Genomic DNA, 16,636 nt, shown 5'->3' with positions numbered 1-16,636 from the left:
CAGTCATCAGTTTAAAAAGGCTGGGCTTACACTTATTAGTTATCTCCAAGATTAAGATGGCTGTTAGTTGAGTAAACGAATCAGGTTAAACCCATCTCCACATGTACCACCAAACACCAGTGTTAATTGTTACAGGAAAAAACACAAGACAGACAGACTGGAGCACAGTTTGTAGGTATTATTCAGGAGGTTTACAGAAGACGTCCAACAGACACAGGAGTACATGATAACGTTGTGTACAGGTGTTTCTCACTGTGAATCTAAGGCATTGAAGAACTGATACCTTTGTCCCATATCTGAATGACCTTAAACTCTACTTCTTGAGATCATCTATCAAACAGGGAACTGTGTCCATATATCCTTACTGCTACACAGTTTTCACAGTCCACGATACAGAGAACATTTCGCTCCGTACAGCTACACAGTTTTCATCATCCACGATACAGAGAACATTTCGCTCTTCTAAAGTCTTGCTGCACATTCAAGACAACTCAATAATGCTTCGCAGTTTAAATGCAACCAGTTGGAAATAGCTGCTACACAGATACAAGTTACTACGCTGAGTCAAAAGTAAAGCATGTCGACAAGAAACTGGTTCCCGTCTTACTGAGCTTTTTTCTCAAGTGAAAGCTCCTAATAACACTACCACCTGTCAATGTTGATACCTCAGAATAGACGTCAGCTGACAGAGGTAGGTTAATAGGAAAGAGACAAAGAAATAGGAAAGGAATAGTTACCCTACAATGTTATGTCAGGGACTGTGTCAAAAGCAGATCAAACAATATGTTATGGGATTACACATTAAAATAGAATCTGGGGTAAAAGAATAACATGTCCCCCTCATCTCTTTGTGTGCAAGTCTGAGTATCTGATTGATGGAAGACAAAAGTGTGGAGGCAACAGATTGATATGGGATGAAATGTCTGTAACATGGTCCCTCCCTAAAAACAGATTGCAATCAGCTGATTCACCCTTCCTTTATGAGGAGAGTTGAGTCGCTGATCCATGGGCGGTATGCTGGAGGCATTGCTATACACCACCAGGAGGTCACTGGGTGCGTTGTGTCTGTGTCAACATACACTGTCACTGTTCTGCAATCTCAGAGCTCAGGTCTGTCCATCATTTTAACACTCATCAATACTTTTCCATTGGGATTATAACTTATTCACAGTTTCCTTAAAGCTGGAAAAGAGAGTATCTTTTCATAACAGGGAATTGAAAGGAATTGAATATTGCCCTGCAAACATTGTTTTATTTTTTTCACCCATGTGAGTTACAAATAGATGACTGAAAGTCCTGATCTCAAACATGTTTAACCCTAAGATGATACTTTTTGCTTCATTCTTAAAGAAAGAAAATTGAGTTAATTATTATTAATTGTTAACGAGGTGCCCACTGCATTAAGCTGCCCTCCAGAAACATATACCTTCTGAATGACTTACAGTCAGCAGATCTATCTTCCACATTTTATGAACATGAAAAAATCATTTAACTTCAGCTTCTGTAATTTAAGTCCCTTACATATATATATGCTTAGAATTCCTTCAACATTTCATAACGTCTTGACATCATTAATGTCGACACTCCCACAGATCATAAGTCATTAAGATATTTAGTACACATGCCTGAGTTGAGCTAACTTCAAACTAACTGTAAATTATTAACAACTGTTTTGTGTCTTTATGGCCTTGTTTTGAAGGTGATTTCAATTATTCACCATTGCCACTATTCAATGCCACATGGGACATACACTTGCAGTCTGACATGTTGTTTTATGTTAATTATTAATTACTTTTTCATCTCATATAATGAGTGGTATCCAACAGTCAGGGTGTACATACTGTTGACACAACTTATTGTGGGAATTTGTCTTTAAATATTGTCTTATTCTAATAACAATCATATACATGATCTTTGATCTATTACATACTAATTTGCACACATGATCGTAACATTTGAAGACAATAATTATCAGGACTTAGTTCCTGAAAGAAGGTGCGGTCCCTGGTATTATCAATAATGCATGTGTTGGGTCCCCAAGCCCCCAGCACTCAACCATTCATCAGGAAACCACGGCGACACTGCACTGCAAATCTGTGGGACTTATTGATTCCCATCTCCATGATATACTTGGTCCAGGAAAACGTATATTTCCTTGGGGTCACACTTGATGGATTTAAATCACTACAAGAAGTAACACGCAAAACCAACCTCTCTCACTTGTATGATGAGAAGGATGAAACTACCATATACTTGCTACATTGCTATCAGTTCGCACGGTGGTTCACAGGTATTTTCATGTGATCATAACAGGGTACCTTAACGTTTTAAGATTACAATGAGACATTTATAGAAGGTGACATTTAATATGAAACATTATGTTCGCAAAGAAATAGTTATCTGTGAGGAATGCTTGAAGATAACCATCAAAATCTATAATTCACACAAATATTTCCTCTACAAGCAGGGAGAGCTATATATTTGTTAACTTTACCATTTTGGGTCTTGATATTGTTTATCATTGTTAAAATGGGTGATAACATGCTAATGCGTCTTCTCCAGGTGCTACATATTCCCACAATTGTCTGAAAGGCATCATGATGCAACGTAATTGTTGTGATATATCCATGGAGATATTGCTTGATATCACGCACAAAGAGTGAAACACAATGCAAAAGGGACATCTGTTGTAACTAGCATGTCCGCCTTTAGGGCTTCCTTGAGTGGCGTGTGATGAACAAAGGGGCTAGGCCTATGGATATACAACTTCTGTATCACAATATATGGAAGAGTGTAGATGCTAGCACCATTATCACGCATATGATAATTGTGTTATCTACTTTCACATGTCAATACTGTAATGTTGTATATCCAGAAACTAACCCTCTTCTTCCTTTTACAGTCTGGCTCTGGAGTTAGTGAGTTGGGTTTTACACCTCTTGACGTAACAATCTAGCAGATGTCACGCATTTGTGTATGGTCTACTGTGTATGATGCACTCCTCTAAGATGCATCAGTCCCACGCAAGTCGTGTACTGTGTATGATGCACTCATCTAAGATGCATCAGTCCCACGCAAGTCGTGTACTGTGTATCAACCCCACAACAGTATGTATGCCAGGTTTGACTGTGATTATCAACATACAGACATACCAATGATTAGAACATGTGCATGCAAGCTTACTGGGATATGGTTAACACAGATGTGAATACAAGTTAGCATGCAGTGATAGGGTTAGACAGACATGACTGTAATGGAACCTCATTAACCTGGAGCTGTCAAATAATGCTGACGGACAAATTCATAATCAGTTTGCATTGTTCAAAATTAGAGATCCCTGACTTGCACCCTTGATCAGAAGGTGACAGGTTATGAGAATGTTCCCACCATTCTTTGTGGTATTTGTAAGGACTGATACATACAGTGATCAGTTTGTCACATTTTAATGAGCTGTTGTCCAACGATGTCCAGATTAATGGAATGTTCAGTATTGCAAGGTTTGGTTGATTGTAGGACAGTGATGTGGATGATGTGATGTCATGTGTTTAATGAAGATGGGTCTCATGCTAACAAGGCCTCTACAGAAACAGAGAGGAGACATGAATAGCAGGGAAAATATTCCATGAATCAATTCTGAACGACAACAAACACATGCACCATCCACATGCAATCATGCTGAAAAACACTGCAAAGAATTGAACACCTTTTGATCAAATAGAAATTGCTGCCTCTGTGGATTTTCTTCAATCAAAATGTTGAGAGCAGAATTCAGGCTGCTTATTAGCAGTTGCCATGGCAACTGAATATAACCACATTCTCTTTCTCTCAACTTAAGTCTCCTGCATATGTGGGCCCTTGTAAGTAGTGAAAAGCATATGAGACACTTAGCTGATTCCTTAAAGACTTGTTAACCAAAATCTTCCTAAGTGTTTAATCATCTAGTCTTCTTTGTAAAAAAAATGTTATTACTGCACACCTTCCACCAACAGACTGATGATAATTCTTAAATTTGCTGCCTGTTCCAGATGACAACCAACTGGACAATGACAAGAAGGATATAGAGACAAGCTTTCCTAAAAACCAAATGGACTCTAGGTAGTGTGTAGATTGTGCAAAGATTTGCTAGTTCATGGTTCTGTTTTATTGACGTAGCTTGGGTGGAGGCTGTCCCATACTCACAGACAGGAGTCCAATAGATGCGAGCTCATTTTCGAGGTGTCTGCCAAGTGACTTGGGTCATCCTCGTAGTATGACGTCTGCTGGGACGAGGGCTGCCCTCGCCACATGTACGAGTCGTCCGCACTCGTCATGCTTCCAGAGTCACTACCTAGTCTATGCTGAAAGAAATAATACAACACCAAGGGCCTTGTTAGTCCCTCTACAGACAGACACAGACACACAAAATACACACATACAGGCACGCAGACAGACAGACAGACTGACACAGACACACAAAATATATACATACAAGCACACAGACAGAGACAGACAGACAGACAGACAGACAGACAATGAGTGTAAAAGGACTAGTAGACGTCTGCGATACATCAGTAGTGGTAGGGAGTCATTCAGATCTGTTCAATGGCCAATATTCAGCCCCAACAAATGGCATAAATATTCACAAATCTGAATGAAAAACTGTCCCAATTCATCACAAACAGGTAACAATAAAAGTTCCTGTTTTGAAGACATGACTTTTCTTTTCTTGTTACCAGAACCAACATAGAAAGATTCTCTTCCACATTATGTCGAATGTTGGTATATTTCTGAATTTTAACTCAAATCATTCCCAATTTTGAACAAAATGTATGTTCATATTGTGAAACGTCCTAGATACAACATCACTGATATCAGATTTAAGTATCTGAAGTAATATGACAGTATCCTGGCCTATATTTGAATTTCCAACACAAATTTTCTTGGACTCAATATTGTGAAGGTAGTGAAGTAAAAGAATACTGACTACTACTACTGCTGCTACTACCACCACTTGCTGACAACCAACCCACGGATTATGTACACAGGAACATGTGAAATTGATAATGGGGCTGGTCAAGGTTATTAGCTCAGTTGGGTTTAAGGTGATTTAGGCAGTATGGCCTCATAGTGATGAAAGATGTCCTAAACATTTACTGAAGTGACACAGAGGCTTCCATATTGTAACAACAGATCATAGTTGGAAAGGAACTTGGATGATCATTGCTGATCCTGTCTCAGGTAAGGGACACAACTCTATCATTCAGCTATATCTTGGCTGAAATGACAAGGCATGACAGTGTGTTTGTTTCAACAGACTCAAATGAAGAAACTGCTTTGAGTGGTATTGACCTTTTGATGTAATGAACAAGTTGCAAGGATATGCAACACCCTTATTAAAATGTATGTTTCAGTTCAATGTAGATGCTGACACAATTATCACCTTACTTGCGTATTCTGCCATAAAGGAATTGTATATAAATAGAACTAATGCCCTTACACGTCACACTACACAAATACATATAGACTGGAGTCTATTTAGACAGACAGACGGACAGACAGACAGACAGACAGACAGACAGACAGACAGACAGACAGACAGACATCATGATAGACAAGGAAGATTTCAACAGACATACCAAATAACACAAATATCACAAACACACAAACACAGAATCTCACAGATGATTCAATGCATGAAAAGTCACAGTTTCTTCCTCTGTTGCAGGCACAAGCACATGTTTTTCACTGCAGCAGAGATTCCCCCAACCATACTCACCATACAATTCCACAAAGCTGACATGTCTGACTTCCATTAGTTGTCTCACACCATCTTTATAACATATCCTCCCATTTGCATCATGTCAAACTAGTGAGGTATTTGCAAAGTAAAATACCTGGACAATGTCTCATTAATTATACTGCTGGTGCTGAATATAACAAACTGGCCAATAGGGACAAAACAATCAACAATTCCTCCACATTCAAAGTCAGTAAATTCCAAGCTGTTCAATGGTGCTATCATCCCACCACTAGCGTCCCTACTCCTTTCACCTCCGCAAAACTCCTTTGTTTCAAAACGTCCCCATCTCCATGAATGATGAAAAGTTTTAATCCACAAGGGAAGTCTGGAATACGTTCTCCAAAACTCCTCTTCCAGGAGTAGGCCTTCGAGGGGCAGGACGGTTATTGTTAGAATCTAGTTAGGGGGTCTGACAATACGTTACATCTGCTGAAAGATGGCGGCCCCGAGATGTTGTTAACCTTAATGGAAGTAAGTGAAAAAACACACACATGATTTGGAGCTGTGGATATGGAAATTAACAACCCTTGTAGGATGTTGTGGAAACATCAGCAAGACGTTTAAGCTCAAGCTCATCAGCAGACTACACAAGTTTATGGGGGTCCTTGTAGGTTTATAAGTATTTCAAAATACATCTTCATATGATTCTTTGAAAACTGAGCTGTTGAAGTCTATATTCTTGTTTCATTTATGTCTGGAATGTTTGTTTATTCTCTTTGTTCATAAGAGTTGTATTTGACAAAAAATATAAAAATGTATACGTAATTGTCAACTTTAGACACATCACCAAAGCGAGATGATAGCATCATTCTGCAGCTACTTACTACACTGTCATATAACAACGGAAAGTCAGAAAGAATGTGCATTACTTTTACTGTGAAACATATCCTGTTGATTACCAGACCCTGCTACAAAACCTTTCCCTGTGATACCCTATCATGGAAGTCATAAAAACATCAATCACATTCGCCATTATCCCCATACTGTCGTCACCCCCATCTTTTCACCCACCCTGTAAGTCCACAGTTGTTTATTGTTACGTACTATGCAGTAAACCTGAACCTGTACATGCAACAGAGGAAGAAGCTGTAATGTGTGGTGGAAACAATCAATGGATAATACACTGAAGAAAGCATGGGCAGCTCTCAAAGTCGCCACTATGCTACCTCACTGTGTCATGTCACATGCAGGACAAAATGCACCAGCAAAATATTTGCTGTATTTACAAAGCATGATGCACCAATGATATATAACTATCAATGGTGATGTCGGTCAAACTGTATGAACAATGCTTTATTGAACATGCAAGCTACCACACAAAGAATTCAGGCTATTAGAGGGGACTATGTGGACAATGCACACAAGATACACAAATAATGCTCTGTCTTACATTCTGATGTCAAATGAACATGCAGATGAATATGATGTAAATGATGGCATGTTTCTATGCTTGTGTGATTAATGAAAGGTATTTGTATCACCTACAGGTACCTGACATCATGTACTGCTATCGCATATCACTGTAGCAGAAAACTTCCCATAATACCTGTGTGATAACTCACCATATTCACTGCAAATTCTGAACAAAATGTCAGAATACTGCAGTGCTATATTTCACTCGGTATTTCGTAGTTACAAAGGCCTGTAAACCTTTGTGTGAATTCTCTCCCTGGTAGATTTACAATCAGTGAGTTTGTATAAAAAGATCCCAAACCCCTTTCCTCCCTGCTTTCACTATCAGCCAGCTAACATCGATAAAATCTCTCACAAACTTGCGTGCCATTTTTTCTCCTCCCTACAACTCACACACTGATGACATTGCCGGATTAGCAGCATCAATTGGTTTCATGTTGTCTGGAGTTTCCTCCCTTGATGTTGTAATCACTGTCATAGTTCTAGGCTCAGTACTTCAGATTCCCACTTTGTGTGCATACCTCGGTACTAGGGAACTAAATGCGTACGAGTGGGACCATTTTTATTTCATTGTAAATTCAGGTTTTTGTGAACTGAGAGAACATTGCGGCCAGATAAAAACTAATTTGCCCTATGAGAAAACTTCAGTCAAAAGAAAATAACTTATAGAGAAATATTGAAAAATGAGATCAAACAATCGAAGCAAGATTCCCCTCATTAATGCTCCACACGCTCATTGCTGCATCAGGCAAATCTAGTGACGAAATTCTCAACTGTTTGTATAATATGTCAAAGAGATTCTAAGAAATTCTAGTTGTGCTAAAGATAAAAAAAAAATGAATTTTCATCTCTCCCACATGTAAAAAAAGACTATCAGAGTGTTGACAAAAGGATGAAAAAGTTCAACTGCCTGAAACAAGACTCGCAAGTTCACCCAAAATACCAAGGCTTGTTTCCTCACCTGAACCCTTGTTCACAATTTCCTCCTTACGGTGAGCTGAGGAACTAATTTTAGATGAGACTCTACTGGCATGGTACTTGAAGCAAGGACAAAACTAGGTTATATCTGCCACATTTCAGTTTAATGTTTATAAAAAATATGCTGAGTATTTTGTTTTTTTCCTAAATTTGTGGAAATTTTCTATACTTTCCACAAAGGCCAGGAAATGTTTATATGTTGTTGTTTTCATTTGAAACGTGAACAGTTTTTATTTCTTTGAACATCCGTTATCATCGTGTATAAAGCCAGTCATTAAACATCTGGAAACATGAAAGACATGTTTCTGGGTAAGGTGTTTCCCCTCAAACTGTCTTCAAAATGTTCAAAAAAATCTTGAGCCTTAGTTAAAATCTATCCAGTTTACAATTCCTATTTAATATGAAAATATCTGCTGATAGACGTATGTCAGTAATGATTATAAACAGAACTTGACTAGAGATGGGAACAGTTTGAGTGAGTGAGATGCCACTCCCAACGTGAGACGGAAACCAAAGATGCCCTTGGCTGTAGCATGCCACACATCACTGCTGCTATTTGTTGGAGATTATGATTTCAACATTCCATACCTGATGTAACAAAGAGTTACTCCACATACCATTCACAGAGCACACCTTCAATGTGATGTCATAAAGCAGCAGTCAATCCTACCTTATCCAGGGCAATGTTTGATTCAAACTTGGACTGCAGTTGTCATGTGTGTACATTTTCATTTCAAAATTTATTTATTTCTTTCAACATGTATTTTTTTATAGGCAACACTAGTCTTGACCTTGTAGACATATCTGATGTTTATAACAATTAGTAGAAGAATATGTATAAAGAATGCCACATGAATATAGAACCCATTGTTAAAGCAATGTCCCTGAGAGTGCTGTTATGTGTTAGATAGCTCTATCACCAGGGAACTACAGGAATTGGTTAATACTGAAAGACAACAGGACTTTAACTTAACTCATGTCATTCCCAGTTGTGTTCAAATTGCGCCCATCCTACTGACAACTGTCAACCCACCTGTACCTGTAAGGAACCTCATAGTGGGACTGGATTATCTAGTTCACTGAAATGGATACCATTGGGAGACAACTGGTGTTGTGTGTAAAAACAGTCACCTACCTGATTCAACTGGTGAGCTACGCTCTCTCTCTCTACTTCTAATTCTCTTGTCAGACGTTCAAACTGTGCCTCCTAGAATAAAAAGTTTGAGATCAAAAACATAGATAAATAAACATAGACATCACAAAGTTAACAATAACATAACAGTATTTCTAGAATAATTATATAAGGCCTCTTGAGTCAAAGCAAGAACACAAAGTCATCAATTACGTCGTCATAGTCACTGTCTTATGTTGACAAAAAAATATAATTCATATGTGGATGTGAAGCACTCAAGGCACATTTAGGGATCATGCTTCATGTGAGTTCCAAGTTTGACGAAGCTATAGTTAAGGAGATCTGCTCTGGACAAGAAGACATCCTCATATCCACAGTCTAAGTCATGTTTCCATGGAAACAGCAAAACATTCAATTCATTTCTGGGTCTACCCCCCCAAAAAAGCACATTTGGTATCATGGTTGACATGTGTACCAAGTTTGGTAATGCTATCATGAATAGTTTAGGAGGTATATTTCAGACAAAGTGTTATGGATGCATGGAGGGACAGACCGACTGACTGAACTCGCTTCTATGGCTGTTGTGGGGGATAAGAATCTGACATAGCCCCGTAAGGGCCCTTGGTGTGTGGCAACCTGACAGAAAAGAAAACTGAAAACAAGAAACATCTGACTTTTTTCCAGCCTCAGTGTGAACTGATTCAATCTCAATGTATCCATGTTTAATGTTATCTGTTACATAACAAAACAAATCCATGTACATCTATCAGTGGCTGATTTAGACTAAAACTTTTCATTATCAGCTTCCACAGTCTATATGTTATATGTTCCAAAACTGTTATGCAAGGGAGGTTCTTAACCACACAGAAAATGTCCAAGCACAATCTGGAAGAGAAAACACTGCAGAACAATTTCACAAACACACAAATATGGGAGCTCTCAAACATTACCCATGTTAACTTGGCAGTGCAGTCAGATTCAAGTTTTATGGAAAACACATACCATGCTAGCATCAATCATATTAGAAAGTATTATCACTTAATGTCAGTTTACTACGAATATGCCGCAAGTTTAGTGAACCCTGATACAGCAAGGATGACAATTTGGGAAAGTACAATACATTAGAAATTGTTCAGAGATGAATATTATCACATTTATCTTCCAAGATTCTGTCTACCCATGCAGGGATCTCTTCAGTCTCTATGACATTGACTGATTGTCATCCAAAGTGTTCGGGCAAAGTTTTTAATTTTGATTGGAACATAGCAGAATGCCGTGTCCAAAGTTTATCAGATGTCACGGTGCAGATTGCCACTAGGAAAATCAATGAAGTATAAGTGTTTGGGACCAGAATGTCCTTGACTCTCAAAAAATAACAGTGCAATCGCACTGATGAGATTCTACTGCCTTTAATGCAAGAATACAGGATATTTCTTCAGTCACTGTTTCGATCACTCCAAAACATTTTTTGTGAAAAGAGAAGTTGAACAAGCCACAAGCAGGACTTCCAAGCAAACAATTCAAGGGGATCTGGTTGGTGTGTCATTACACCTGGACAGTCCCTCCCAAAACTGGAGGTGACAAATACTCCTCACCCTCCCTTTGAACTGGAAATGTAACACACTGACCTCAACTGAAGCTATAACACACTGACCCCAACAGCTCAAGCTGTAACACACTGACCTCAACAACTGGAGCTGTAACACACTGACCTCAACAACTCAAGCTGTAACACACTGACCTCAACTGAAGCAATAACACACTGACCTTAACAACTGCAGCTGTAACACACTGATCCCCAAAACTGGAGCTGTAACACACTGACCACAACGGAAGCTCTAACACACTGACCACAACGGAAGCTCTAACACACTGACCTTAACAACTGCAGCTGTAACACACTGATCCCAAAACCTGGAGCTGTAACACACTGACCACAACTGGTGCTGTAACACACTGACCTCAACTGAAGCTGTAACACACTGACCTCAACAACTGCAGCTGTAACACACTGATCCCAAAAACTGGAGCTGTAACACACTGACCACAACTGGTGCTGTAACACACTGACCCCAACTGAAGCTGTAACACACTGACCTCAACAACTGCAGCTGTAACACACTGATCCCAAAACCTGGAGCTGTAACACACTGACCACAACTGGTGCTGTAACACACTGACCTTAACAACTGCAGTTGTAACACACTGATCCCAAAACCTGGAGCTGTAACACACTGACCACAACTGGTGCTGTAACACACTGACCACAACGGAAGCTGTAACACACTGACCTCAACAACTGCAGCTGTAACACACTGATCCCAAAAACTGGAGCTGTAACACACTGACCACAACTGGTGCTGTAACACACTGACCCCAACTGAAGCTGTAACACACTGACCTCAACAACTGCAGCTGTAACACACTGATCCCAGAAACTGGAGCTGTAACACACTGACCACAACTGGTGCTGTAACACACTGACCACAACTGAAGCTGTAACATAGTGACCTCAACAACTCAAGCTGTAACACACTGACCTCAACAACTGGAGCTGTAACTCACTGATCTCGACAACTTGAGTTGTAACATACAGCATTTATTCAAGGCAAGCATCTATTGAAGGTGTGTATTTATTCAAAGCAGTAATCTATTAAAGGTGTGTATTTATTCAAAGCAGTAATCTATTGAAGGTGTGTATTTATTCAAAGCAGTAATCTATTGAAGGTGTGTATTTATTCAAAGCAGTCATATATTGATGTGTATTACTTGCAAGCAGGCATATGTAGAAGGGGTGTATTTATTCAAAGCAGTAATCTATTGAAGGTGTGTATTTATTCAAAGCAGTAATCTATTAAAGGTGTGTATTTATTCAAAGCAGTAATCTATTAAAGGTGTGTATTTATTCAAAGCAGTAATCTATTGAAGGTGTGTATTTATTCAAAGCAGTCATATATTGATGTGTATTACTTGCAAGCAGGCATATGTAGAAGGGGTGTATTTATTCCAGGCTGGCATATATTAAAGGTGTATGTTTATTCAAGGCAGGCATATCCTGAAGGTGTGTGTATATTCATGGCAGTCATATATTGATGGCTGGCAACAAATGAGCTTCTAGAAGCAGTACAAGACTTTGTAACAGATCACACAGATCAATATATCCAGACTCTGAACCTAAGCCTGGAATATAGCACCTCTGAACATCAACTGCCCCCAAATGAAGCATTTATGCTCTATCCTGTTCCTTAATTGCAGGCATTGATTCAATGACTGATTAACCAAATTTCATTGTTCCAGTACAGTTATATTGACTCCAGCTCGTAATGTGCTGATCGAAATACCATTCAGGCATTCAAGTTGATAACGCAACAGTGGAGGAATGTCTGCACACCAGCATGGTGACACTTGGATCCAAGCATTAAGGGAAAGATCAATACATCTACATGTATACACAAGTGGGACTGGACATAAATTTGTCTCATGTTTAGCTGGTCAATATATATGCCCATTCATCCACAAGGGCAATTGCTGAGTAACACAGTACCAACTTACAGTATGTTCTGAATCTGATGCCAATATGTTCTAAATCAAAATGAAAACATCAGATCTCATGGGCAAGGGAGTATAGGGCAGTTTGGGTTTCAACATTTCAGGAACATGTAGAGGTACCAATGCACTGATGATTCAGACGATGATACTCAAATGGAGATAGGGATCAAGGTGCTGAGGTCAGCAGTTCCCTTATATCTGCAGGTCAGTGAAGGAGTCAGGGTGTGAGTGTTAGGAATAATGATACTTCATTCACTATGTCCTGTCACATGCCAGTGAGTAAGTGAGGTAGGACTAATGTGTTTCAGTCATGACGTCAATATAAGAGTGTGAGTGAGTTTTACGTCACTTTTAGCAATATTCCAGCAATATCACCTCAAGGGGAGGGGTTTACACACCGTACCCATGTGGAGAATCAAACCTGGGAATTCAGCGTTATGAGCAAATGCTTCAACTGATAAACTACCTCAATGACCCCAATAAGTATAAACACAAGGGGAGACACACATAATGCAGTTTTTTTTGCAGTGACTAGTTCAGTGAAATCCGCAAACATTAGTAATAGTATTAAGTAATGGTCCTTAATCAGAATTATTGAACAGACCTGTAGGCTGGGATTAAACCAACCAATTGCTAAATGATTCGCCATCCAGCAAGACACAGTCTAAGTAAACACAGCCACAGTTTTATTCATTACACTCCTACACTGGGTCTAACAAATCCTAGTAGGAGTTTGCATCAGGTAAGCTTTGAGATTGACCAATCAGAGAACAGCTTACCAAAAAGCAAAAGTGGACATTCACACATACTTTTTGAACTTTTACACACACAAAAGCTTGTACCCGCATGATTCCAAATGCTATTTTACCCTACAGTTGTTTCCGCGCGATGTACATGGAGCACATGGAAACAGTGAATAAACAGTCGCTGAAAGTAGCATTTTTGTCAGCTTGCAGAAATATTACCTAATGGTAACCATGTCAACAGACACCAAAAAGCATATATATAGCGTTATATGCAGATTTTCGTTTGTGGAGATTTCACTGTCAGTCACCGATGTATTTGGTAAGTCCCACCAAGCTCTAAACAGCAGCTGTCATCTGATTGGTTAAATCCATTTAGACGTCTCACATTTGAATGGACGGTCATAGGTCACACAAAAGTTACCCGACGTGACCTCCTAGTTAGACCCAGTGTAGGAGTGTAATCAATAACACTGGGACTAAGTTTAATTAGAATGGGCAAGACAAAAACATTGTTTATATACTCCACTCAAGTATATAAAATCTAAATCTCATGCACCACAAAAAGTGCAGGCATCTGTTTTCAGTTGCATTTACAACTTCAACAACTGGAACATTTGAATCTGACAATCAATGCTAAAACTTTCATAACCTACCTGCCCTAACGTTATTTTCAGATCTCAATCTCAACATAACATCTTCCATCAGCTTGATTCATGAAACTGAATAACTTCTACACAACAACATTTTTGCCTCACATAGTGATCTGATGTCTTTCCTAGCCAACTTAAAAGTAAAATAAGGTTGACCCAATTGGTAGTCTCTGTGTAGAGTTCACCAGCGTACAGTGTAAGGAACTTTGTTATAACGGCAGCCAAAAACTCAAACAACTCCAAATAATGAAAGAACTGAAACACAATTACACTGTCAAACATACTGACTCTAAATTAAGATCTCTAAATTTCAACAAAGAACGAAATGTTGATCTTAATGTTGAACTTTTAAATGAACCTTGTACCACTCTTGATGACCTTGTGCTTGCCACACCTTCCACGGGGACCCATCTGTACATAGAGCTAATCTAATCATAGAATGAGAGCCTCCAGTATAACACACAGATAACAACACATCAATACTATCAGATTTATCAACATACGATGGATCCTGAAGCAAACACACTCTCTAATCTGACGCCCCACTGCTAAACATTGATCTCATTCTTGCAGTACAAACAGGCTGATAAGGAGGGAAACAGGTTCCTTGAACCACTTGAACCATTCATGCCTAGCTTGCATCAGGTGCAGCAACAACTGCAGCATCCCAGCATGTGTTGCATGCCTGTGCCACAAAGAAGCAGGAAGCATCAGAGGTTTGACTTCTTCAATCCTCACATTACACTACTGCCATAAACTGCCTTGATATGTTCTAGGTTTCAAGCTTTCATTAAGTGATTCTCCCACATCAGATAACAAATTAAGAACCTACAGATTGGTCAACTGATTCATAAATTTTGAATACTATCTACTTCATTGTGAAAACAAAGCTCACAGGTCACATTTATCAAAACTATGTTTAAGTAATCATAAACTCAAATTTGAAACTGGAAGATATACAGAACCTGCAAACCCCACTAGAACATCATCTCTGTGAAATACATGTCTTAGAAGATGAACAACACTATATCATATCTTGTACTAAGCATAGGAAAAAAATGTCAGTCACTTCTACAAACATTGCTTTTTCATAATCAAAAGTTTGCTACACTTTCAAGAAAAGAACAATTTTTCACAATTTTTACAAATGGAAATCCCGAAACTATTTCTAAAATATGTCAGGATAATTACAATTTTAAATGAATCCTGTGTATTGCCCCATATTGTTTCCATGTGATTATACTGCATATGATAAACTGTTGTAATGTATATCATGTACGTATCTATATTTCTATATGTTTGTAACTACTGTGTTCATATTTGTAGTTTATAGAATATTGCTACTGATTCTTGATGGAATGCCATGCAATAAATCTCTGATCTGATCTGATCTGATCTTATCTTAAACATACATATGCCACGAGGCATTCTAGTGCCTTGCTGCAACTGGCGTGATGCTTTTATCTGCACAATAATACGTTTAAGTCAGTGATCATATAGTCATGTTTGCCCATTAATATTCACTTCTCCCCTCCACGATCACATGTGGCGTGTTACAACTGAAGTCTGCTGCTTTGGGTCTCAACACTGACTTAACTAACTGACGCCACTGCTGGTTTTTATGTTCTACTTCCTTGCAGCAGTCAACTCAACACTGCGATGAGAATCTGCCTAGACCTGACAAGCAGCAGATGTAACATCCACTTCATACATAGCTGGGTGCTGGAGAGTGCAATGTTTTGTAGCTGTGTTTAACACTCATTTATACACATCAGTGAGTTTTTGTGTAATAACAAAAGAAGAAGAAAGACGATGCAGCTCTTACCAGTCTGGTGAGCACAAGAACATGCTCTTAGTAAACTAACACTGTAAAGAGTTACCTAGATTGTGAGCCCAGGAAAATCAGTCTTCCTATGCACTGGTTTGATCAGTAACATGTACATAATAGCAACAGTCTCAGAAGAGTAAGAGGAATATATACATGGAATCTTGTTTTCATGGATGTCTCTGCTTCAAGAAACTGCTAACCAAACATCGACCTTGAACCTTAACATTTATATCCCATGCCTCTTACGTCAAAATCAAACCTAGATGAAATAAGTAAGTGAAATGAAGCTCCTTCAATTGCAAGTCCAAATACAAAGTGGGCCAAGACAAGTTCTAGCATGCTACAAAGGCAAAGTTGGTTAGGAACAGAAAGAACACTGAATAGCTACTAAACCAGCTGATGATACCAAGTGCACTTGGCAAAGATGCAGCCCGTGATATTGCTGGAGTGGGACAGCCGCCAATACTGCAGTGTACAAGACAGGTGGTGATGTAAACACCATGGGTTACACTGACCCCTACACAGCTACACATCTGACAGGATCTCACAAGGCTGGCAACA

At 39.0% G+C, this 16,636-nt stretch overlaps 1 protein-coding gene across 17 annotated transcripts in view; it reads right to left on the bottom strand.

The window, feature by feature from the left end:
- Positions 1-16,636, bottom strand: part of LOC137260917 (splicing regulator ARVCF-like) — an 87,967-nt gene that overhangs the window by 25,341 nt on the left and 45,990 nt on the right. For 11 of the 17 annotated variants that reach the window (XM_067798455.1, XM_067798463.1, XM_067798462.1 and 8 more), the window contains exons 3-4: positions 9,306-9,377; positions 4,180-4,337 (exon numbers count right to left, since the gene is read on the bottom strand). In XM_067798455.1, the coding sequence (XP_067654556.1) occupies positions 4,180-4,337; positions 9,306-9,377 (230 nt within the window). The remainder of the gene's footprint in view (positions 1-4,179; positions 4,338-9,305; positions 9,378-16,636) is intronic. The other 6 variants (XM_067798468.1, XM_067798469.1, XM_067798470.1 and 3 more) reach the window with 1 other exon arrangement.

Source organism: Haliotis asinina, chromosome 14 (genome assembly GCF_037392515.1).
Source record: "Haliotis asinina isolate JCU_RB_2024 chromosome 14, JCU_Hal_asi_v2, whole genome shotgun sequence".
Taxonomy (NCBI): Eukaryota; Metazoa; Mollusca; class Gastropoda; order Lepetellida; family Haliotidae; genus Haliotis; species Haliotis asinina.
The sequence above is the reverse complement of the archived record's forward strand: the minus strand, read 5'-3'. Positions and strand labels throughout refer to the sequence as shown.